At 45.4% G+C, this 25,933-nt stretch overlaps 1 protein-coding gene across 1 annotated transcript; it reads right to left on the reverse strand.

Moving 5' to 3' along the window:
• Nucleotides 1-950: 950 nt before the first annotated feature.
• Nucleotides 951-24,993, reverse strand: STAG3 (STAG3 cohesin complex component). The gene is made up of 33 exons (XM_060122339.1): nt 24,821-24,993; nt 23,608-23,710; nt 23,103-23,219; nt 21,280-21,376; nt 20,479-20,555; nt 19,990-20,194; nt 19,409-19,560; nt 16,311-16,384; nt 15,017-15,140; nt 14,433-14,531; nt 14,146-14,225; nt 13,708-13,815; nt 13,326-13,440; nt 13,058-13,163; nt 12,777-12,880; nt 12,443-12,535; nt 12,244-12,333; nt 11,784-11,984; nt 11,594-11,664; nt 11,399-11,486; nt 10,848-10,928; nt 10,668-10,760; nt 10,339-10,507; nt 10,107-10,243; nt 9,229-9,330; nt 8,562-8,710; nt 8,175-8,303; nt 7,918-8,075; nt 3,495-3,669; nt 3,144-3,245; nt 2,765-2,843; nt 1,626-1,685; nt 951-1,345 (listed from the first exon to the last, which is right to left on the reverse strand). The coding sequence occupies exons 1-33, from the start codon at nt 24,991-24,993 to the stop codon at nt 1,337-1,339; spliced, it is 3,720 nt and encodes a 1,239-aa protein (XP_059978322.1). The 3' UTR covers nt 951-1,336.
• Nucleotides 24,994-25,933: the final 940 nt, after the last annotated feature.

Raw genomic sequence — 25,933 nt, forward strand, 5'->3', positions numbered from 1 at the left:
TCCTATTTAAAAGGAGAGGCTGAAGAGTTCCTTAAACCACAGAAGGAAACAGTGAAAGCAGAAAGAGACGACAGTGTTTTCATGTATTTGACTGCTTGTCAGAGGGAAAGGAGAGAACAGAGGCGCTCTGCTGTTCCAGGAAGCAGAACAAGAACAAGTCAGAGTTTTAAGGAGTCCAGCATCCGGAGGCTATTTTGTGGCAGTCTGGGTGAGAGCTGATAGCAAGTTCCGAGAGAAGAGACAGATCTGAGACATTCTGGAGAATAACCTGCCAGGACTTGGTAAGGAACTAGCTAGGGAAGGAAAGGATGAAGGAGACAATGGTGTTGAGGATTTGGGGCTGGTCATTCAGAATAACTTCTAAGTTTCTTCCCAACTCTCAGATAGTGAGATTCTATAAAAGTTCAAACTATGACAGGTGTCTCTGGGATGAGGGCATGAAATTATCCCTGGAAAGAACCTTTGAGTGAAAGCTGCCAAGATATGTGGACTGGCCTGGCCTCAGTGGAGGTGAGACGGGTAGGTGCACCCTTCAGCCGATCAGGATGCTACTCTTACCTTCCCTCTTCAGCATAAACTGTCTCCACTAGATAAACTACTCAAAGGCAGCCAGTCTCCCACTTACTAAGCAATACATCCCTAAAAGCCAGCGTACAAAGCACCTAGCGGGGGTGGGGTGGGGGTGTGTGTGTGTGTGTGTGTGTGTGTGTGTGTGTGTGTGTGTGTGTGTGTGTGTGTGTGTGTGTGTGTGTGTGTGTGTGTGTGTGTGTGTGTGTGTGTGTGTGTGTGTGTGTGCGCGCGCGCACGCAGGGGGGACCACAGGGCTAGGCAGAGCTGCGTAAAACTCCAGGAAAGAACCTGACCTCCATCAGTTTAACAATCGCTCAAGCCACAACCTGGAATTGACTCAAACATGTTTATTGAGCTAAATCAGCAAGGCACAAAAGAGGCTAGGAAAGACATTCCCAAAATACAGAAAAACTAATGGGCTCCTTCCATTCAACACAGGCAGTGCCCCTCTCCAATACTGAGGCGAAGCTCCCACCCCTCCAAACAGCAGAAAATAGGCACTCTGCTCAAACAGAGGGACAGAGCCATGGTGCACCAGGAAGGACAGGGGGCTTATGACTGCTCTATCCTAGCAGCATCAGAGAAAGGTCAGTCAGAGAAAGGTCAGGTTAGAAAGGCACAGCCCACCTCTCCTTCCCCTGGGGAAGGGGAAGGGGAAGTGATGATTCCTTTTGCTCCGTTTCCCATTGGCCTTTTCCAAGTGGTCATGTCGTAGAGGTGCGGAGTGGAGATGGGGAGTGGAGATGGGGAGGGACATAGGATCATGTCAGAAATCCTACAATGAGAAAGATGAAAGTAAGATACAGAGACCTAACAACAGACCAAAGGGCAAAGAGATGATTGCAAGGTCCTCCAGAGGACAACTCTCATTCTCTTCCTGTATCACCCCTCCCCCAGCATACCCCTAAAGCCCCAAGGCAGCTGAGACAGCAGGCCAGGGGCTGTGGCCTTTCTTTCCACCTACTTGACAGGCACATGTGCTACCTGCCAGCGTCTCCCAAGGATGCACAACTCCTCTTAACCTGCCTTCCACAGTCTGTTTTGGGGACGCTCACCTCAGTGTTCAGCTCTGCAAAATCTAAGAGGTCCAGCCCGTGCTCACTGGGGGAAGACTGCTAGAGAGAATGGGATCAAAAATCAGAAAGGTCCCTCCCCACTCCCATCACCTGCAAACAACAACAAAAGGTCCCTTTCCAGTCTCGTGACAAGCTTGAAGGCTGGGGTAGGTCCCTGAAGCAGCCAGGGAGGGAAGAGGAGCAAAGTCAGAGTGGGCAGCAGCGTCAGAGTCATCAGAGAAGTGCTTCCTCTCCTGGCCTGCCAACTGAGACCCTTAAATTTGTTCAGCTTTGGAACGAGAGAATGGGGTTTTTCCTGAGGGGACTTTAGGAAAGACTGATAGAGGCCTTGCTGTCTAGTCTCTGGGTTGAACATGTTATCTGGTTTTCCCTTTGAGCACAAGACGTCCACTCCCCTCTTCTACTGTGTCCTTTCTCCACCTTCAAAGAGAAGAGAAGGGAGCAGAACAGCAGCAGACACACAATCCTTTTCTGTTTATAAGGCGCCTTCACTTCGTATTTTGTGTAAAAGGTCCATTTTAAAGATGAGGGGATTGAGAGGGGTTAAGGAGCTAACTTGATAAACTGGTAAAACGGGAAGACTTTTAGGTCTCCTCACTCGAATTGCATGCTTTTCCTACTGAACTGGCAGCATATCCTCCTGAGGAAGCAGGCAGGCAAGGGTAGAAAATGGAGTGACTGGAGGAAGAGGGACTGGGGCAGCCCTCTAAGGAGAGAGGAAGGAAGGTCGGCTGTGCCTGTGTGCATGTGTTATGAAGAGACTTGCTGAACGGGCTGCAAGGTTGGAGACTGGGTGACCTTCCATCTCTGTCTAGCTCTAGGACTCCCTTTAATTCTTAGTAGATTAAGAGGCAAAATACCTATAAGGGGATTGAGAGTGTGGGAGTGCTATTCCAGTCCAATGGTATTTAAAATTTTTCCCCCCTATTTCCTTAAAGTCCAAGCAAAGTCAACAGCAACTTACAAACCCTTCCTCCTTTACTCTATGATTCTTTCAAAACATCTTGGGCAGCTTCCAAGGACAAGGCATCATCAGGACAGAGAAGAATCACAATAGTTTCTCTCCCTCACATCTGCTTCCAGTTCTAGAGGGAGAAGGGACTGTTGGATCCACTCACCTTGCCTGTACCTTGCCACTCTTCACTTGAGTCATTCTGAATTTCTAATTCTTCTTCATCCTCTTCCATCAGGCTGAGCCTGGAAACAGTGGCAAAGAGTAGAGGTTTTCAAGGACCCCGGAGAGTTTCTCAGAGGCATCCCAGGGGAACAGGGTGGGCAGTAAGCAGACCAGGGCTCCAGAGTCCCACTCCAGCTTCAATCAAAGCAGCTCTACTTATATCTGTTTTACATACTAGGGTTCCATGTTACACTGAAAGGAAGTGTTCTGTGGTTAAAACAAGTCCACAAAGCACCAGCATAGAAGCAATGAGAAGGAAAGAATCCCCTCACAATGGGTGACATCTGAAGTGAAGACAGAAGATGATGAGAAAAGCTCACCGGGTCAGCCGGCTGCCCAGACCAGGACCCAAAGAGTTGAGTGGAGTCTGGAAATGCTGTGGACTCGAGGACCTTAACCTCTGGGCACCTAAAAGGGGCTGGCTGTTGGGAATGAAGGTGGATCAGTGACAAGGGTTAAAAACAAAGGTAAAAAGAGGAGGTAAAGTGGCCAGCATGAAAGCCAGTAAAAAGCTCAGAGTGGAGGGAAAAAGAGAAAATGTAAAGCTAAAGAAAGGGGAAAGGACCGGAGAAGAACCCGAGAATGAGGGGGTGCTGTGGGAGGGAACAACGCAACAGAAATGACGAGACACCAAACTGGGACGTCACAGCCGGGCTCTCCTGGGGCCGCACCCTTGGGTAAATGCCAATTCTGAGCCGCCGCCTTCTTCCATCTCTTCCAATCCCCCCAGGGGCTGCCTACTTTTCACAGCCGTTGAGGTGAGGGTGGGTGTGGGTGGGATACTGTTCAGCTGTAGGCTTTCCTCCTGTGATGCAGAGATGTCCTCTCTGTGCCGCCTGGAGGGGCCTGCAAAGCAGCAGAGGCACATGTTAACTGTAAACCAGGTACCACCACAGACACTTTTAGTTTTTCAAGACCTGCTCAGAATTTGGTAAGGAAAAGTTATAAAAGAAGGGAATGGAAAATCTAGATGGTCTCATTATGACACGACTAAAAACGAGTACAGCCCTATGTACTATAAAAAGTAGGGTTTACAGAATTGTACCAAGGACTTGTCCAAGAAAAGCTCATTACACAGCTTAGAAAACAAGAAGGAAAGAGACATACATTCCACAGATAAACAGTAACATACAAACACGAATGTGAGAGAGGGTTGGAGTCCCTAAGATTGAGAGGTCTCAGTTAATCAATGAAGACATCTGAAATCCTATTCATTCAAGATTTCTGTAGTGAGAAAAAGCTTAGAATGGCCTGAAATGAGGGAGGAAACATGAGGGTTAAGGAGAAACAGAAAAACGGGAGACTGGATTTTTTAGAAGCCAGAAAAAATGAGATAACGGCAATGTCAGCACAGTTCTAATATGAAGGGTAAATGGAAGACCTGGGGCTCAAAATATTAAGGACTCTCTCCTGCAGAGCTCTAGGAAGGCAGAGGAGGAGAAAAAAACCCAAAATGTCTTAGAAAACCTAGGTAATGCTATTTTTAAAACGTAAGTCAAATCCATATTAGAATTTGTCAACTGTAAACGTTCATACCCCCATTATCCTCCCTCCCCACAGCCTTGTTTGTACACTGAAACCGGCAACCGGAGAGTGAGCTGCTTCTGGTTTAAGCAGAGGGCTATCGAAACAGGGAAGAGCCACGTCCGTGAGCTGTGTTCCCAGAGAATAAACCTTGGGCCCCCACGTGACTCCTAATCTCTCACAACCTATTATCACTGGTGTAATGTCCACAGATTTAGCCCTGGGACCTCTCCCTATCTCCATCTTCACTGGCTTCCTTAGCCATTCAGGTTCATGACTTTAAGTACCAACTCCCACATCTATCTCAAGTCTGCCTGCCTCCTCCAAATTCCTGTCTGTCCAACATCTCCACCTGTAGTAACATGGCTCATACTAAAGCCCTGGTTTCATTTCTCACTCACAGCCTTCCCCATCTCAGGTGCTATCAACTCCATCCTTCCAGTTATTAGGCCAAAATCCTTGGAGTCATCCTCAACTCCTTTCTTTCTTACATCTTACATTCTTTCTTATTATGAGGTCCTATTAGTGATATCTTGGAAGTATGTCCAGAATCTGGCCACTTCTCACCATATCCGCTGCTCCCCTGGCTCACACACTCTCATCTCCTGTCTGGGCCCCCACAGCAGCCTCCTCACCAGCTCCTTGGCTTCAACCCCTGCCTCTCCTTCGGTCGGTTCTCAACACAGCAGCCAGAAGGAACCCCTTAAAATTTAAGGCAAATCCTGTCAATCCTGTGCTCAAATCCTCCAATGTTTACCCATCTCACTGTCAGTAAAAGCTGGAGTCTTTATTCTGGCTCGTATGCTCTGGACTCCTACGACCTCTTTGGTCTCATATCCTACACAGTCTCCATTCAGCAATACCGGCCTTCTCTGCTGTTCCTTGAATGTGCCAGAGACATTCCCACCATGGCCTCTGGACCGGCTGCACCCTCTAGTCTGCTATTCTGATATACACAAGGCACCCCCTCTTTCACTTCCTTCAGTTTTCTCCCCTGCATTCATGTTCTCTCCAAGGCCTTCCCCAATCACTCTTTGTAAGACTGCAATCCCCACCTCATCAGTATTTCCCCATCCCCAGTTCACTGCAGTATTCTCAGCACAACTGAGCACAAGGTGCTCAGTAAGTGTCTGCTGAATGAACAATGGAACCGATCTTTTCAGTTTTCTCCTACCTTTACAAACTCTGTTTTAGGCAAACCAATCTATACATCTATGTGCTTTGGCAAAATCTTACCTTTCTATGTTCTGCTTGTGCTCTTCTGCTAGCCCATGATACTCACTCCTCTGTTCAACTTATAAATCTTACCCATTTTTCAAGATCCGGCTTAAATCCCATCTTCTTGATAAAGCCTTCACAGATCAACTAAACTTAAAATGATACCTTCCTTCCCTGAATTCTATAGCATTCCTCTGTCAAATCCCTGGGAATTTATTACTTAGTGGTGACTTCATAACTCAGATTTTCTATAAATGTATTTGCTTTCTTTTCTATTAGATGGTAAGCTGCTTGAGAATCCTTCATGGCCTCTAAAACACCTAACACAGTATCTCGCATATAGTATGTCCTTAGGTGGTATACAAAAGACATTAAAAGGAATTCATACCCTACCTCACAACACACACAAAAATTAACTCGAAATGGATCACAGGGCTTCCCTGGTGGCGCAGTGGTTGAGAGTCCACCTGCCGATGCAGGGGACACGGGTTCGTGCCCCGGTCCGGGAAGATCCCACATGCCGCAGAGCGGCTAGGCCCGTGAGCCATGGCCGCTGAGCCTGCGCGTCCGGAGCCTGCGCTCCGCAACAGGAGAGGCCACAACAGTGAGAGGCCCGCGTACCGCAAAAAAAAAAAAAAAAAAAAAAAAAAAAAAAAAGGGTCACAGACCTAAATGTATTAGCTGTAACTAGAAAACTCTTAGAAGAAAACACAGGAATTTGTGACTTTAGGCAATAGCTTCTTAAGACATCAAAAGCACATGCAACAAAAAAAATAGATAAGTTGAATTTCACCAAAATTAAGAACTTCTGTATTTTCAAAGGACACCATCAAGAAAATTAAGACAACCCACAGAATGGAAGAAAATGTACCATACATCCGATAAGAGACTTTTGTCTAGAATATGTAAAGAACTCAACAAGAAAAGGACAACCCAATTTTTAAATGAGCAAAGGATTTGAACAGACATTTCTCTGAAGAAGATATACAAATAGCCAATAAGCATGTGAAAAGATGCTCAACAGCATTAGTCCTTAGAGAAATGCAAATTTAAACTACAATGAATGAGATACTAATCCACAGCCACTAGGAGATGGATAAAATAAAAAAGACAATAACAAGTGTTTGCATGAATGTAGAGAAACTGGGGCCCTTGTACATTGCTGTTGGGATTGTAAAATGATGTAGGCACTTTGGAAAACAATTTGGTAGTTCCTCATAAAGTTACACATAGAGTTACCATCTGATCCAGCAATTTCAGTTCTTAGGTATATCTCAAGAGAAGTGAAAACCTACATCCACACAAAAACCTACACATGAATGTTCACAGCACCATTATGCCTAACAGAAAGTGGAAACAACCTAAATGTCAATTAACTGATGAATGGATAAATAAAATATGGCATATCCACTCAATGGAATGCTTTTTGGTCATGAAAAGTTATGAGGTACTGATAAATGCTAAGCATGGATGAACCTTGAAAACATGATGCTTAGTAAAAGACACACAAGGCCACATACCATATGATTCCATTTATACAAAATGTCTAAGAATAGGCAAACCCAGAGACAGGAAGTAGATTAGTTATGCTGCCTAGGCTGCGGGAATGGGGAGAATGGCGAATGACTACTAACATTTTAAAATGTACCCTAGGGCTTCCCTGGTGGCGCAGTGGTTTAGAGTCCGCCTGCTGATGCAGGGGACATGGGTTCGTGGCCTGGTCTGGGAAGATCCCACATGCCGTGGAGCGGCTGGGCCCGTGAGCCATGGCCACTGAGCCTGCGCATCCGGAGCCTGTGCTCCGCAATGGGAGAGGCCACAACAGTGAGAGGCCTGCATACCACAAAAAAAATTTTTTTTAATAAAAATAAAATGTACCGTAAAAAGCACAAACATACACCTCAAACTTGTGATTTCTAGGATATTACCACTTAAGATGAGACTATATTTTTAAAAAAAAAAGAAAATCAGTTTAAAGAAAACAACAGGTAAATTATAAGACAGGTAGTGATCTGAAGATTAAAAAATCATGAAGGTTATATAAAAATCTTTAAAAATTGGAAAATAACGACGTCACAGAGAGGCATCCTAAATGTACAGATTTCTGAGTTCAATCTCTGGTTTTATGATTAGTTTCTATTTAATTTTTCACAGAAGTTTGCTGTTTTTAGTTGGCTAGATAAACCTTGAAGAAAATGAGTACCCTTAATGATAGTAGGTGATTAATGAAATAATTATTTGACCAGACACAAGAGTTTGAAGGAGGCAAAAGCCAATATGCTGCGTATCTAGGTAGTGGCGATCAAGGAAGTAGCACTGAGCACCCTGATACCTGCATTCACAGCACTTTACCTTCAATGCGCCTCTTCTTGGAGCGGGGGTAGCCCTGAGGATTGGCCTCTGCTGTACTCTCTACAGGGCTGAGGGACTGGCAGTAGGTGGTGACTGGACCCCAGGGACGGCCAGGTGCCTGGGAGACACGTTGCAGACACCTTTCCAGGTAGGACAGTCTAAGAAAGGGGTGGGATGGAGGGGCTGAAGTGGTCACAGGCCCTCGCCACACCCTTCTTCTCTAACTCCCATCTTTATCCACCCACGCCCTAACTTACAGCAGCTGCTTGTCCTGATGGAAGAGTCGGGGGGAGAACTCTGAAAGGAGCTCCAGGAATGCCAGATTTGGGGGCTGACTGGAGGAGCCAGCTGGAGGAAGCTCAGACAAGGAGAACCTGATGCCTTCCCTTGGTTGAGCAAAATCATTTTAGAAAGAGAGTCCCTTCCCACTTCCCTCCCAGGGCTGAGGCATCCTGTCCAAGTGCTTCTTCCCCTGGACCCAGCCTGTCTCCAAAGGATACCCGCTCACCAACTCTACTGCGATTCCTCGACATGCTTACCCTCCCCCTCTGAGACCTCACTCCCAGCCCTCCCTGTACCCAGCCTCTGGCTCAGCCCTCTTAGGAAGATTCAAGTACCTTGCTTTCCAACCAATACTTCCTTACTTGTGTAGCATGACCACAAGGTCACGGTTCTGTAGCTGCTGGGGTCCAAAGCTCAAGGCAAACCTCCTGGCCAGGTCCCTCATCTCGATGAAGGCTGGAAGCTCATTCAGGCCCTGGGGCCCCTGTTCCTGCAGCAGTTCTGTGTATAACTGTGTCCAGGAGACATGGCACATTTGGGAAAGGGAGGAACAAGATAGAAACAAGGAAGTATAGCATTCCCTTCTCTGCCCAGAAATCCGAAAGGGCTTGGGACACCATCTGCTATTTTTACTCTTTCTTTCCTCCTAGGACACTGACCCTATTCCTGACCCCCTTGCAACAGAGAGAGGCTTCACCCTGCTCTGTAACAATAAAAATGTCTGTAGTAACTGAAGGGGTTGAGAGAGAACAGACTAGAAAAAGAATTAGGAATTCCCTATCACTTTATTGTTGGTGCTCCCATGTCCTAACTGACGTGGAGTTTCTATGGGGTTGGGGTGGAAACAGCCCACAGTTAAAAAAAATACTTTTTATGGCTCCGTTAACTGTGAAAGTGACTGTCATGTGGAATAAAAGCCAAAGTAAATCAGAAACTTCCTGCTCTGAAGGATCTCATGTTCTAGACAGCTGTGGGTGGGCTGCAAGGAGGGCACGTCAGGTCTGAGGCACTGTAGGCAGAAGGGCATACCTGCTTGAGGCTCAGCAGCAGGATTCGGGAACAGTGACTTCGGTCAATCTGCCTTGCTCTAGTTAACGTTTCCTTGATAATGTCACCATAGTCATTGTAGAACTGAGGGAAAAGAAGTGGAGAAGATACTGTTTGACCACAGGAAAAAACTATTTGTTTTGTTTTGTTTCTTCACAGCCCTAACCGTATCTCTTTCCGAAACAGCCTTAGGTAGGGAAATGTGAACCTAAGCATAAAACAACTCATACTAGACCATACTTCTAACCAACAGGTACAAAGCCCCAAAGAAATCAGTTTAGGCAAATAAGGGAAGAAACTCTGCCCTGAGCCCATTTCTTGGAGAAGAAGGATATTAAGCCTGCCAGAGCCCAGTGTCATCCAGCACCGAAGCCTTTGCTATTTGTCTCTCCCCACTAGAACAGAAGCTCCAGGAAGAAGGAACCGTTGACTATTTTGTTCACTGAGGTGTCCTTAGTGCCTGGGATAGTACGTACTCAATAAAGAGAAATCAACACAATGCTGGATTGAGGAAATGAGGTATATATCTAGGTATCTTGTGAGGAGGACTGATCCCTCTTCCATTCTTATTTCCCTTTCTTACATTACCCCATTCCATAGACTAGATTCACACACACAAAAAAATCTGGACAAGAAGAATAAGATACTTTCCCTCCAATGAATTTCTTCCTCCTAACAGTTTTTTTCTCCACTAACTATTTACTACTAAAGTCTCTTTTCTTTGTCCTTTTATTCTAAACTATTGGCCTTCCCCCCTGCTTCTCCTTTTAAGCCTGATACCATCATCTCTCCAACCCTCCTTTCTGTAGTGCTACAGAGTCTGCAGCCATGGCCATGCTCAGCTTGGCGCCCTGCTGTACCTTGTTGTAGTGTTTGAAAACATCCGAGGCTGCGTCCATCTCCAGCACCCCATAAAGCAACAGCTTGCAGAACCCAGCCAGGAGGCGGCGCCGCTGGTGCAGCTGCTCTATCTGTAAATGATCCTCCTGGGAATGACCTGGTTCACATCAAGTGCAGAATGGGAAACATCAGAATCACAGATTCAGACCTCCTGCCCTATATGCCTGAGCCCCAGGTATACAGCCCCTGTACCACTGCCCAGTCCTCCAGGCTGGATGAAGACGTGGTCCATGAGGAAGCTGGCCAGCTCAGACTGGAGAGTGGCTTCAGGAATAAAGACAAGGGGCCTAAGGAACTCTCGTCCCCCGACAATCATCTGAGGGCCGAAGATGAGCAGCAGATCACTTAACAATACAAAAGCCTGTCAGGGAAAAAAAGAACGCTTAAAAAGGACAGAATATTGACCAAGACAGAAATTACATTGCCAATTTCCCCTCAGAACGGGGTTTCCTCAGACCACAGGGTCGGGGTCGGGGGGATGACTCACATCCTGACATACGCTCACTTGAGAAAACGCTCACCTGCTCCTGAATCTCAGGATCCACATCTGAGAGGCAGTTCTGGCAGAGTTCACAGAAGGCCACCATCCTGCCCTTCAAATTCAACAGCTGCTTCTGTGGAGACAATGGCTTCAGCAGGGAGAAATGAAGGAAGACACGGACTCCTCCATTCCCGTTCCCCCTACTCAGACCCATATTCACCTGGGAAGCATCTGATCCAGATACGTGGGTTAGTGTCCAGAGAATGGAAAAATAGACAAGAGTCAAGGCTGGTAAGATCACCTGTAACAACCAAATGTGACAAAATGAGGGTCAGGAGTAAGGGGCAGGTGGGGAGAGAGAGACAGACAGGCAGATACACACAAAGGAGGGAAAAAAGAAAAAAGCAGACAGAAGAGAGAAAATGAGATTAGGAGAGACCCAATTCCTTTTCCGGTAGAAAAAAACTGATTCTGGAAGTCTTCAGAGGATTCTATCCTGAGTAGGAATGCCACCTCTCCCTAATTTATTTAAAGTCTCCTAGACCCCCTCAATATTATCCTTGACTCCCCAGAAACCAGAGAGAATAGCTGTTTTCAGGTGCTGGAAAGTACAGTCACCTTCCAAGATTGGGATGGAAGGAACGACACACATGATCAAGATCTCTCTCTCTCTCATCTGCTCCACAGCCCCGGGACTCGAACTGCATATGTGGTGGCCACCTAGGACACAGCCCTTAAAACTCCTCTCCTGCCTCCAACTTGTCTACTTGCCTGGTGAGGAACCTCTCCTGTGTCCACAGCCTTCCGGAGGAGTCGGTAGCAGGGCTCATAGAGCTCCCAGCGAGTTAGGTCATGGGCACTTTGGGGGGCGGGGAGAGAAAAACGTTACACTGGAAGAGAATGAGAGGAATCAACCCCACAGAAAGTGGTAGAAACAGAAGAAGGAGCAGGAGGGGAGCTGCTCACTTGTAGAAGGCAGAGAGGCGCTTCAGGGTGGCTGCCAGACTGTACACCTCATCCTCATCTAGGAAGGAAGACTGAGGAAGAAAGAAGGTCCACAGTGGGATTTCCCCAAGAACTCACAGATCCACACCCCCATCTTGGGGCCTCTCCCACACAAGTCTGGGGTGTCCCATCACGCAGCCCCACTTCCAACCTGCAGCAGCTCTTCAAGCTCCTGCTGGAAGCGGTCAGTCAGCAGATCCACAAGTTGGCTGCGGGCAAAGTCCACCCGGCTGAAGAACGTGAACTCCGGATTACAGAGCAGATAGAGGGCATGAGCACCAGCCTCAAGCACCGCTGGTTCTGCGTGCTTCACCACCACCTCCTGGAGCTGCTGCAGGAGCAGCTCCAGGTGCTGAGAGAGAAAACGGTGGGAGAAGACCGTGCTGGGGGGGGGGCAGGGAGGACAACTCCTCCGGGAGGGTCTAGAGGTGGGGAGGAAAGAAACAGGGTCGAAAGCTTTAAACTTCAAGCATAAGATGCCTCAGAAAGGGAGGGCTTATTGGTTTTTCTAGAATCCAGGTTCTTGAGAAAAACTGGATACTGGCAGTAGAACCTTTGGCCCTAGGATGAAAGTAGCAAAGTATAGGGAATGTGTCCTCCTCTCTCCTCACTTTCTCCAAGCGCCTGGTGCAGTAGATGTTGAGGTCAAAGTAGTTGAGAAGCTGCAGCAGGGGAGCAACCTTCTCTGCATCAGCTGAGAACTGTGGTGATTGAGAGGGAAGCCTACTTATTACCTGCTATACTGCTAATCTGGAGGCCAGTTCCTTCCACCCGCTCATTCCCAGAGGCTGAGCAGTGGGGACCCTCTACCTTGGCCAGGAGCTGGGGAAGCAGGGGGATGAGGTGCTCAGTCAGCTTCACCTTGTCGTCGGCTTGGATCTTACGTTCTTTGGGTGTTAAGCCCTGGAATTACAATCATTTAGGGGTGGGGGTAGAAGTGTGTGTACATGTATTCCTCTGCCCAACAATTTTATCTTCCCAGGAAGGAAAACTCAGCAGCTCCCTTCAATTTCTTTCTCTGGAAATGGAATTCTTTGAGGGGCAGAGGAAGGAGCACCTGAACCTAAGACTTGAGAATTAGGACAGACAATACCTGCCTGGATTTAATATTGCTAAGCAACCTACCCTGCCCCTCTTGCCATACCTTCCTCCCCGTGACCCGCCCCACAGGCGGGTGACCCTCGGAAGCTTGCCGGACACTGGACACAAGGATTTCTGTCAGTGTGCTCTCCTGTACGTCGCCCAGGTCTGAGGTGGCAGGAGGATGGAAAACAGAATCACAGGGTGGCCACCCTCCATCTCCAAGGACCCCACCGCCCCACCGCCCATGACACCTATGTCTTTCACAAGTCAGGAGAGAAATCTCTCCTGGTTTCCTACTAGGAGATGAGAGGTCCCCTCCCCTGGCTACCAGGTGGCACACACTCTGGTCCTTCTCCAGCAGCAGGCTTGTCAGACTCTCCCAGTCCTTCAGCTGAGGCCCCGCACAGTCCCACAGGCTGTCTACTAAGTATGCAGCGTGGTAATGGAGCTGTGGAAGAAGACAGGTGTTAAGTTACTGACGCCACATGTTAAAACTCTAGAAATTGGCTACTAATGAACCATTTCTCTCTTTCCTGCAGTGCCAGCTCCCATCCTTCTCTACCTGAAGGTCTTACGCCTGAGAGCCCAACAGCTCCTTTTCATACGTCACCTCACTCTCCACAAAAAAGGACAGCAGAAGGTGGAAGAAAGTCCTCTGGGAGCGTGGACTTCGGCGTCGCTCTCTCTCACCCACCGTTCTTGTCTCACACTCAGGGCAGAAAAGCCTGGTAGAGGGGACACAGGGAAAGGGCATAGCACGGAAGGAAGTAAGCAGTGCAACAGTTACCATGGAAGGAAGAAACAGTTCAAGGAGAGGATTAAAGAAAAAAGAGGCACAGAGCTAAGGAAAGCCCCAAGGTGTTGAGAAGGGAAGGAGACACCAAGGGAGACTTTATAGGTATGGGGAGCCCTTAGAAAGAGCACCAGCTGATGATGGAGAGAAAACAACAGATGATGGTGTTAAAGGAACAAACGAAAAGAGGCCCACTCACTTCCAGTACAGAAACTCCCCCACAGCAGAGGCCAGGGCTCTGTTAGAGGCATACACAACAGGGTAGATGCTCTCACAGTCTGCCTCTGTCAGCATCCCTTCCATGTTCCTGCCAGGAGAAACGCAGAACAAGCAGGTGGATATGGATGTCGTCCTCTAGCCTCTAACTAAGGCTAGAAACAAAAAGGGAAAACCAACAAGGATTAACTCACAAAGAACTTCCAAATGGAAGAGTGGAAAACAGAGGGATATGAAGAGTTAGAGAAGATAGGAAATTTGCCCCCTGAAGATCCTGCAACTCGGGAGTGACCTCTGTCTTTCAACCTGTATATAAACAAGAGTCAACCTATGATCCGCGGAGGGATAGGACTCTGGAAGGGCCTGTCTGATGCTGAAAGGTAAGTCTGAGATGCTTGCCTCTCCACTTCCCAGGACTCACTTAAGAATAAGTGTTAGTAACCTGACGGCCTCCACTGCCACATCATACTCTCGGTCCATGACCATGGAAACCAACCGGTCCTGTAAAAAGGAGAACATTGCTCAATAACTCATTATATCTATCCCAAAACACCGCTTTCTTAGAATCTGAGGGATTCCTAAAGACAGGGTGTAGAAGCAGACACTGGGATATCTATGGATATATAAAAGTAATAGACATGGATAAATGAGGTGGGGAAATGGGAACCACAGACAGAGCCAAGCACAGGAGCACTGTCCCGATTTTACCTTAAAGCGGCTGGTAAAGAGCTCCAGGCGTGCAGTCCAGTCTCGGTTGCCATACAGCCCTTTTAGAGCCTTCAAGCACTTCAGACGGACTTCTCGATGCTACTGAGGAGAAGGGAAATGTGGCTGACTCCTCCTCTACTCACCCTCACTGGGCCTCCATACCTCCCTCTCAGATTACTCATTCTGGGCCTGGGTGTCCTCTGTATCGAGGACTCTGAGATGTCTCAGAGACAATGAACAGCTGTCTTCTCACTTAAAATCCAACAGGATCACAGCAGAATTTAGCAATCATGATTAAAAGGATCTTTTGGCTACCCCCCTAGCACTTGCATTACCACCCTGTCAACTTTCTCGCCTTTCCATAGGGAAAGTCTTTCTCCACTCGACTGTGGTTTTGAGGCATTTAATCTCCTAGATATATCTTTCTCTCTCCTAACTTATCCTACCCTCCCAAATACTGGGGGAATTTCGAGGTTCAGTGTCTTGATGAGTTGATCACTGACCACTAGTGAAACACCTAAGTGGCAGTACCAGGAAAAGCTGAAGCATCCTAGGGCAGGGAAGAGGACTGACTCAACTCTCACCTTATCATGCAGGGTCCAGCCAATATATTTTAAATAGCTGTCAGTGAGGAAAGAGGTACTGTAGCTTTGTATCCAAGACCCAATCTCCTCAATGCAGATAGCACGGATCTCAGGAAGGACATCCCTAGGCACAGAGAGAAACTGACCCTTATTACCTTCTCTCCAAACTCACTTTCCATCCCAGCAGATATCTCTGTCATAGGAGAATCTATTTTCTTGCCTAAACACCAGGTACTAGGCCTTTCATTTCCTCCTCCCAATGTGAATATTTTAAAAAGTGAACACTTTCTTTCTGTAACCAACCTATAAAATAGTTGAACTTATCCTCCATGCCCCTTTTAAAAACCGATTTTGGAATTTAATTTAGCTGTTGCCCAAACAGCGTGTGTGTGTGTGCGTGTGCGTGTGTGTGTGTCTAATTGAGGTACAGTTGATATACAATATAAGTTTCAGGTACAACATAGTGATTCACAATTTTTAAAGGTTATATTCATTGTTACTATAAAATATAAGCTATATTCCCTGTGTTGTACAATATATCCACCTGTCTGTTTTGCTTCCACTTCAAGAAAAGATTACATCAGCTAAAGGGTTCTGGAAAGGCAGAGGTTGAAATCTAGGTAAGAGTGAGACACAAATACTGAGGAAGTAGTTCTTTACCCAGTATAAAACTCCCCTGCCGGGCTTCCCTGGTGGCGCAGTGGTTGAGAGTCTGCCTGCCAATGCAGGGGACATGGGTTCGTGCCCCGGCCCAGGAAGATCCCACATGCCGCGGAGCGGCTGGGCCCGTGAGCCATGGCTGCTGAGCCTGCGCGAACGGAGCCTGTGCTCCGCAAAGGGAGAGGCCACAACAGTGAGAGGCCCGCGTACCAAAAAAAACAAAAAAACAGAAAAAAAAAACTCCCCTGCCTTTAGCACAGTGTAAGGCACAGTGAAGTGGGCTAGGAAAAGGCTTGCCGAGCTGTACACCCTCAGAAAGGTCCTGCCTTTTGGCTCTCTGCTCTTGTCCTCTCAAGGCTCAAGCCCCAGAAAGATGGGGCAGGGGAGGTCTCAGGCAAAGCTGGAGTAGAAGAATACTCAGCAATGCCTTAACCTCTTATCGTCTCTCCCAGAAGAATTTACACGATCCTTTGTAGGCGGGGATAAACTAAACCTAATTTGGAACATTTGTTGCCCCAGCTGCGCTAGCTGTGGGACTAACCAGATAACTCAGGGTTAGGAGGAGACCTTGTCACTTCTACAGACTCCATAACTGAGGACCAGCCACTTCAATGAGAGGAGCCCAGTAACTCACCTGTACCGATGTACAAAGACACCCCTGAAGAGGGCATTCATCATTCCCTCAATCTCCTCTTGATGCTCTCTGAGCTGGAGGACAGGGAGTAACAGGTCAATCTCTCATGTCCCCCAATAATATAAGGCCACAAAAATATAAGAAAAGCATGACATCCACCTACTTCCTATTAATAGGAGGACACAGTCTGAACCTCTGGTATCCTTTGTTCCCTTTTAAACCTTCTAATTTATTTTTAAATTTTCAGGACATTTGGCTTTACTTCCCACACGTTCATAATACTTCTATCTCCCCAAATCATTTTTCCCCCACATGAGAAATATACATCTATAGTAAGGTATGAAAGTTACAAGCCTCTAACTTTCTCTCTCTTTCTATGGATTAGATAACTTGGAAAAGAGTATCACCTACTCATCCACTTGTGACAGTGGACAGGCCGGTGAAATCAGGCAGTCAATAGATACATCTAAAATACAAAGTTGATGAGAAGGGTGGAGTTTGCAAACAAAAGTAATTAATCAGTCAAAAGCAGCGAAAAAGAAAATGTAGCCAATAAGTTATCAGAATAGAAAAAGGTTAAACCTTCTAATTCTGGAAGAAGCCGTATAGTCAACTAATGCCTCAGAGATTTGTGTTTGGAAAAAATAATATCCCTTCTGTGTCTCATTATTTTGACTATCTTTGGCTATTCAGAGGCCCTAGCTGGTAGTTATACATGTTTTTGACTAACAACAATGGGGAAAAAAATTTTAATAAATGCAGTTTGACAAAAGAAGCGCAACAAAAAAAGAGAAGGAAGAGATTGTATCAGTGGTTCTCAACTGGTGGCTCCCAGGGGACATTCAGCAATGTCTGTAGACATTTTTGGTTGTCATAACCTGGGAAGGTACTACTGCCATCTAGTGGATAGAGGACAGAGATGCTGCTAAACATCCTGTAATGCCAGGACAGCTCCCTAAATGTCATTGTTGAGAAACCCTAGATTAGATGAATAACAGATAACAAAGAAGCAGAATTACAAGGGAACATTCTTTAAGACAACTGCCCCAACTCTTCAATAAATCAGTATATTGGGGGAAAATGCGGCGGGGGGAGCAGAGGTTCTGTATAAAAGAGACTTAAGAAACACAACAACCCAATGTAATGCATAGTTCTTAATTAAATCCTGGTTGGAATTAACCAGATATAAAAGGTATTTTGGGGACAAGTGGAATATTTTAAATATGAATTGGGATTAAAAATACTAGGGAATCACTGTTAATATTTTTGGATATGAAAATGGTATTAGGATTATGTAGTAACATGTTTTTGAGATGACATACTTAAGTCTTTAGGTTGAAATACCAATATGCCCATAATTTAATACAAAATAGTAAAAAAAAAATAGATGAAGCAAATATAGTGAAATATTAGTTAAAACTAAATTTAAATCTAGTTAAATCTAGATTTAAATTAAATAATCTAGTTAAATCTAGATTTGTATGTGGTGTTCATTCTACCAGTGTTATCTATTTTTCTGAACGTTTGAAAATTTTCATACTTAAAGGAAAAGGAGAGAGGGAGGGAAGGAGGAAAAGTGTGTCATCAGTACCAAATTCTATGTAAATCGAAAAGGGATACTGAAAAAAGGTCACTGGCTATAGGGATTAAGAAGTCACTGGTTTGGGCTTCCCTGGTGGCGCACTGGTTGAGAGTCTGCCTGCCGATGCAGGGGACACAGGTTCGTGCCTCGGTCTGGGAAGATCCCAAATGCCACGGAGTGGCTGGGCCCGTAAGCCATGGCCGTTGAGCCTGCGTGTCCAGAGCCTGTGCTCCGCAACGGGAGAGGCCACAACAGTGAGAGGCCCCCATACCGCAAAAAAAAAAAAGTCACTGGTTTGTTGAAAATAACTTGAAAGAAAAAAAATGGGGATAGAAGCTAGGTAGTGAAAGGATTCAGTTGGATATTAAGGAAGTAAGGAAATACTAAAAGGAAGGATAGAAATGGAGTAGCTCATAGAGGAGAATGAAAGAAGATTCAAGGGCTTATATACATTTATAAGTGGAGAGAGGAAAACAGTGGTGAGGGAGAGATTAAAGACAGAAAGCAAAACGATAACTGATGAAGCAAGAGGCCAGAGAAGTCCAAATAATAGGAGTCACCCTAGTGTATATAATTTAAGATTTGACACAGACCCAGTACACATAAGATTTAAGACATACTGACAGTGAAAATAGCAAAAGAGAATCAGGAAAGTATAGATCTTTCTCTAATGATTTAGCATGGAAGATATGTTTGGTGAGGGCTGGAAAACAGTCAACAGGCATAGTTACACATGATAAGTCCTGCCAACCTCATGGTGGGGGAGGTCTCAGATACTTAGGGGGAATGAGGGGAAAGTCAGTGTTAGTCTCACGATAGATACAGCTGTTTGAAGGTTTAATCAGTGTAAAACATTTTGTTGGGGTTTATGTCCTCCAGTGGTCTTCTTCAAGTTTAACAGGCAACAAAGCAAGTACCTACTATGTGCCCAGCTAGGCAATTTATTCATCTCATTTAATCTTCACAAAAAGAATTATTCCCTTTTTAAAGGAAAGGAAACTGAAGCTTAGAGATTACATAAGGCCATGGAGCTAGTAGCTAACTGGAACAGAATTTAAACGCAGGAGAGATTGAAAGGCCTGTGTCCTATCCATTTCTTGAACACTTGGCCTCCCGCATCAGTGGTTGGCCTTCAGTACTCCTGTGGTAACCTGCATACTGCACACTTGACAAGAAAGTCAATGCTTAACCCTCTGCACAAGATGCAGGCACAACATTTAAACACCTGTGATAATGAATGCAGACAATGGAAACTGAGCAAAAGTGGAATCATAGAGAACTCTAAAATTTACTCTAAACTAGAAATGCTCTATTGAGCCCACATCCCAGAAACAAAGTGCAATAACCTCTGACCGGAGGAGTCTATTAAACTATTGCCAGACTCCATCATTCATGATCTCAAAGCTTGCCTGGGGGACTATGCCTTAGCAGAGAGAAGCTTGGGGACTGATAAGGTGGGCTGCAGCAGCTGTGATGGAAGCAGCAGAGGAGGGAAGAGGCAGGGAACACTTCTCACCTCTTTGCGTTTCTCCAACAGGCTCTCCAGTCGCTCAGGTGCTCTCTGGCCTGGCCCCTTGTTTCGTTCAGTCTCGTACTGACGTTGATTGTTGTCCTTGTGCAGACTCAGTTGGAAGGCAACTCTTACCAAGGAGGTCATCAGCTTCATGGCTTTGAGTCAGTAAAAATAAGATAACGAGATCATTAATTAAGTCAGAGAGAGGGAGGGTAGGTTCAAAAAAGAAGGAAAAAAAGGGTAGTGAAAAAGAAAAGCTAGAGCAGGGTGACCCTAAAATCCTAAGACTCACTGTTCTGGAGTGGATTTTTTCTCTCCCTAACTCTTTTGGGCTTCCTTTAATGCTTAGCATATTCCCAGTGGTGAGCTATAAGAAACACGTTAAGGCTGGAAACTATCACTGTAATCCACTCCTTTTTACAATTCCACTAATGAGAAACTGGATGGAGGTTTGGGATAAAAGAAGCATGACCCTGAAGTAAAGAGCTAGAATGCAGGTAGGAAAGAAGATCCAGGACTGGAGAACAGAGGAAAGTTCTACCAACCCCCAAGAGAACACTGACAGAATAAAAGTGACTGCTTACCAGCCAGGGTGCTAGTGTGACGGAAGGCACGGACTTGGGAGTCTGAGAGGCCAGTGAGCAGAGAGATGAGGTTGTCCATAGGGAAGCCATCATAGAGGAGGCTATACTGGCACCGATAGACCAACGTCCTCACAAATTCACAGAAGCTGCCCTGGAACTTCTTCCAGGATGGGCCTGGAGCTATCAGAGGATAGTCTCCTGAGTCCTATAAAAGAGGTTATGAAAAGGATGGAAAAGTTATTACCAGGTCTATGAAGTCACAGGGACTGGATGTCAAAACCCAATAGTATAGTAAAAATGTATCTCTTATACCTCATTTTCAACTCTACAGGCCTATTCAGATAACGTGTATAGGTCCCTTTTGCTCCCAAGAGATTAAACTCCTCTTTCTAAAAGCTATCCTATTTCCCAGAATCAGAAAGAGGAGGATAATGGGCCTTGTATTTTGCAAAAAGAGTGGCAAGAGGATCCTGGACTGTCTTCCTCCACCTCATTAAACTGTTCTGTTAGCTGCTGGATGATCTCCGAGTTGGACATCTTCTTGAACATCTCAGGGGTCACAGTGCCTGAGAAATGGAGGAGATGAGGTACTTAGAAGGCAAATAACAGGACACCATGACCATTTAACATACACATTTGAAGATGAGCTAGGAAATATACTGAAAAGAGCTTAGGTGGGGAATCAGAAGACCTGAATCCTAGTCATAAATCTGCTGCCATCTAACTGAGTACCTGCTATAAGGCAACCTCTCTAGAAAACCCAAGGGAATCAAACAGTGGAAAACTATGGTTAAAAAAATATTCCAAACAATCAAAAAACAAAGAAAACTATGCCAGATTCTTATAATACAATCTGCAGACGTATAAGACTAAAGTTAGGTCATGGCCTCTGGGGACCTGGGGCCCCACAGCTTCAGTGGAGAAATATGCGATGAAGTGGCTGAGAAATAAGGAATAAGAAAATAAAAGATTATTTCATTTAGAGAAAGGAAGAGTAAAAGTCTGATGGTCCATTTCCAAATTTGTAAACATCATACCATCACAATAGCATGATTATTTATTTTTCTCCAAAGTGTCTTGTCTCCAAACCAACACATTTCCTTACTGGATCTCTTCCCTACTTACCAATCAACAATGTAGTCGGCACTAGTTAAATAACTGAAATTTTTCTTACGCTTTTCCCTCTCCATTTATTTAGGAAATGCCTAATCCTACACATCTAAAAGGAGGAAAAGTTTTACAATATAGGAGCAAAGGCTGGGGATTAGAAAAGGGTAGGAGTTTCCTCACCTTTACATCCACATGATCGGATGAAAAAGTTAATGAGCTCCAGGAATCCTGCATCCTGGTCTTGCTTGTAGCTATCCAGCCACTCATCTACCAAAGACTAGGAAAACAATGTGGATGATTTCTATTTCTGGCAACATGACAGACTAGAAATTCTGTATAAGCTTTCTAACTGAAGCATCTAAACTTCTGATTAAAATATTAAAACATCTTTTAAAATGTATTGCTAAACCAGAATAAAAGGTAAAATTCCATAAAAGCCAAAAATGAAGTGAAGGTAGCGGTTCTGAGAGATAAGCAAGCTGACTTTTGCTCTGAGGGGTCTCTTAACTACAGACAGTTAGGAAACTAACTTTCTGTCCAGATGGCTGCATGGAATGTAGAGCATAGGAGATAGAGCCTAAGGGGCTTCCAAAAACAGTAGTCCAAAAGGAGGCTCCTGCAAAGAGTCACACCCTCATGAAAGCAAGAATGAGAAATAAACCTATAGGTAAGATGGGGACAGCAAGAAAACTAGCTTGTTATGACCTTAGTGTGGGGTAGAGGGAAAAACAAATTGTCCCTTGAGAATTCAAAACCATGAGCCAGTTCCCATATCTGGATTTGCAGTCAAGATCCACATTACCTCTACAGTCAAAATAACCTCAATCAGATAATTTAATTAAAAGTGACTCTGGGGGCTTCCCTGGTGGCGCAGTGGTTGAGAATCCGCCTGCCAATGCAGGGGACACGGGTTCGTGCCCCAGCCCGGGAAGATCTCACGTGCTGCGGAGAGGCTGGGCCCGTGAGCCATGGCTGCTGAGCCTGCACGTCCGGAGCCTGTGCTCCGCAACGGGAGAGGCCACAGCAGTGAGAGCCCCGCGTATCGCCAAAAAAAAAAAAAAAAAAAAAAAAAAAAGTGACTCTGGAGCATCCTCACTCAACCACCAAAAGCAAACGTAGGTTTCCTCTCTTAACAACCCATCTTCAACCCAGGCCCCAAAGAATTCCAACACACAGAAACCAGTAACAAAAACAGAAAAACTCCATATGTTTGAAAATTTTTAGTTTTTCTAAAAACTAGAAAAATCCACACTATACATCAATAAGGGTCAATCTCAAACAACTGAAATAATTTAAGTCATAGAAAACTAATGAACGACTTATTCACTTAAATTAAGGAAAACACATTCATTGGTGAGAAAATTATAATGAGAGACAAGGGAATGGTTAACAGAAAATTCATTCTAGTAGTTATCTCTGGGTGGTGAGGGAACTGGGGGAGTAAGGTGGAGGGAGGATACACAAGGGTCTCTACAGCACCATTAAGGTTTCATTTCTTGAGCTGGGGCTAGAGGCCTGGGTGATCACTGAAAAAAAAATTTTAAGCACATATATGCCTTTCATGTTTTTAGATGGTAATTACAATAAAATTATTGAAAAAGAAATGTAAGAAGAGAAAAAAGATATGTGGGGAGGGAAAAAAATTAGGTATAACTGTCGAAGTGGAGCTAAAAAGTGACAAGGGTGAACAAGTTGCCACCCAAATCCAAGCTTCTTCTCTACATTATCCAATGCCTTTCCTTGTCTCCTCCATCAATCAATCAAGGCAAAATCTATTCTGTTCTGTGATACTATTAGGAAAGGAACATTCCCTCTCATGTAAGATTCCCCTTACATCAATCCCTCCAAGGATTCACTCTGTGGTCTTATCTGCCTTTCCTGATACAGGTTATGTTCACTAAAATGTCTACATTAAATCAAGTTTGTAAGCACTTGTACTTATCTTTCCACCCAGCGAGGGGTAAGATGGTATCAAGAAACAGAGATGAGACACTCTGTTTTACCTGCATGTCACTTTTGGCAGCTTTCACAGCCTCAAAGAGATCACTGGCTGGTGGCTCTGACTCTTTCTGACCATGAGCACGTACCATTTGGGACCCCTTCTTTGGACGTTTTGCCACCTAGTAAGCATAAAGAGATCACGAATATCTTTAAAAAGTGAAAGTGACATTAACGCTCGGTCTCATCACACAGGTAGGCTTAAGCTGCCAATTCCACAGCAGAGTTTGAGTTACTGACTCAGATTAGAAATAACTGATTTTTATATTGTAAACGTTATTATTTCTAGCCTCTTGTCCTTTTAAAAGTCCCTAAGCCCCATTCCTGTTCCTCTATACCCTAATACCCTCTTCTCTTATTCTTTGCTCTTCAAAATCTGCCTTCTTCCTACTTCTGTCCCTTAACACTTTTTAAGCCTTGTCTTTTCATCAAGCATATCAGCTGACCTCTTCTAGGTTTTCTTTTGCTGCTTCCCAGACCAGGTTCAAAAACAGAACAAAACTGACTCACTGGGGTTGTTTTGAGTGGTCGTTTTGCTGCTCTCTTCTTTACATTTCGTCTCAAGTTGTCTTCGAAGTCACTGCCTTCACCAGCTGACAAAGATTCACTATCCCTGTGAGGGAGTGTGGTTCTGCTTAGATACAACACCCTAGTCCCTATATATAAAAGGGTAAATGAATTATAGTTTCTTTTTGTCTCTAACTTTACATCCCTCTCCATGAGAAAAATATATTCAGATTTTAAGAAGAGATGAGCTTACTGTTGCCAGGAAGTAGGGACAATGTCTTAAGGGAAAACTTTCACTTGAATAAAGCATTGGAGATGAAGAACTGAGGTAGGTAAAGGACAACCCTTTCTTAATATCCTCTCTGAATAAAAAAATCAAAAGATATTCACATTTAAAAAAAGATATTCACATAAGCAGTGAGGGGATCACTGCTGAGTAGAGAAAAATGGCTCAGTAAGTCATGTATTACTAATACACAAACCAGAGATTAATACGTGCCTGGTGTTAAATTTTACCTCTTGAAAACAAATTCACGTCTTGTTGATTAGGGTTAAATTTACAAAATAGATATAACCTGGTGCCAAACAGCTGCACTGACAAATAGAAATGATTCAGAAGAGACCAATTAAAATTACCATGGGATACTCTTATAACTGAAGTATAACCTTTAAAAATTGTGAATCATTATGTGGTACACCTGAAACTTATACAATATTGTATATCAACTATACCGCAATAAAAAAAATTACCAGGGGATAAATCAGACCTTGATTAATTTTTTCCTGGAAAGATTTTTTTAAAACCCAAGACATACTCATACAATCTTCCAGAATAAGCTCATAAATGCCAACAGCTACGGACCTCTTTATAAAACCCCAAACAAAAGAACTACAGGACACCAACTAAAAAGTATACATTAGTTTTCAGGTACCAAATAAAGAACTCTTTTCCCTTTCCCCCATCTGTGGGCCCCCACCGGAGGCTGTCCGTGAACACACAAAAGTGTTCAAGAAAGGTTCAGACAAGTTGGATGATGGATTCAGAACAGGATGGATTATTCTTGAGGCCTCCAACACGTAGGGCAGCTGAAACCCAGCCTGTTCTGAACCAGTATAGCATCTCCTGGCTTTTCATAGTCACACACGTGTTGCCACTTTACCCGTCTGTTACATGAAAATGAGAAAAGCTGCGGACAACGCAACCAACCCCACTCACCCCTCCGATGTCTGGTCCGAGTCCCTGTCATCGCAGGGCACAGCCACAGACGAACTAGAAGACGCAGACATGCTCCTCGGCCCAGTCCCCACAGCTCTGCGCAGCGGGGAGGACCCACTGCTCGGGGAGGAGGAGCTATGGGACTGGGAGGACGACGACCGCAGGGTGGCCATGGTGGTCCAACTGCGGGAGAGAGAGAGAAGGGGTAAGGCTTCCTGTCCCACCACGTCTCCATCCGCAGCCCTGACGACCCCCTTGTTTCCAAGGGAACTGCTTTGGAACTCGGGGAGTGGGGGACCCACAAAAAAATAAGACGGAGCACACACTGTAGATCAACTACAGGTCAAATTAAAAAAGAACAGCACAGCTTCTATGGTTTCTCCTGGGATAAACCATAATAGAAAAGAATATTTTAAAAAACGTATGTGTGTATATAACTGAGTCACTCTGCTGTACAGCAGAGACTAGCACAACACTGTAAATCTTCTATTACTTCAACTGAGAAAAAAAAAGAGACGGTGGGCTTCCCTGGTGGCGCAGTGGTTGAGAGTCTGCCTGCCGATGCAGGGGACGCAGGTTCGTGCCCTGGTCCGGGAAAATCCCACATGCCGCGGAGCGGCTGGGCCCGTGAGCCATGGCCGCTGAGCCTGCGCGTCCGGAGCCTGTGCTCCGCAACGGGAGAGGCCACAACAGTGAGAGGCCCGCGTACCGCTAAATAAATAAAAAAAAAAAAAAAGACGGAGACAGTCCCGACCTGAGGCATCAGGGCGTTAAAGACACCACGGCCCCAAAGCCGACCTCCGGTTTGGGGTCACTCCCCAAGCACCGAGGAAGGCACACACCAGGGCAGCTTAAAACACACCCCTCTCCCCAGGATTCGGAGTTAACTGCCAGTGAAAGAAAACCAGCTCACAGGGTGCAAACGAGAAACAAGAACCGCCCCCCCAACCCCCCCCACCCCCACAGAAGCACCTAGACTTCCATTTCTAAAAGGCTAGAACGGGACTCCTCAAGGACCCGGCTGCGACGCGCTTAACGATTTGGGGCTAGAGGCGCCATCAGAACCAGGCCGGAAACGCTGAAGGAGTCACGGAAAGCTCGCATTCTCCATTT

This window comes from Lagenorhynchus albirostris, chromosome 15 (assembly GCF_949774975.1).
Source record: "Lagenorhynchus albirostris chromosome 15, mLagAlb1.1, whole genome shotgun sequence".
NCBI lineage: Eukaryota > Metazoa > Chordata > Mammalia > Artiodactyla > Delphinidae > Lagenorhynchus > Lagenorhynchus albirostris.

What these genes read in the sequence shown, in the direction of transcription:
- STAG3 (XM_060122339.1), bottom strand. Translation starts at nt 24,993, where the DNA reads ATGGCCACCCTGCGGTCGTCGTCCTCCCAGTCCCATAGCTCCTCCTCC. An exon ending in TGTTGGAGAAACGCAAAGAG is followed by an intron (nt 16,385 to 19,408) that starts GTGAGAAGTGTT and finishes CCTGTCCTCCAG; the next exon opens with CTCAGAGAGCATCAAGAGGA. An exon ending in CATCAGGACAAGCAGCTGCT is followed by an intron (nt 8,076 to 8,174) that starts GTAAGTTAGGGC and finishes CCCCTTTCTTAG; the next exon opens with ACTGTCCTACCTGGAAAGGT.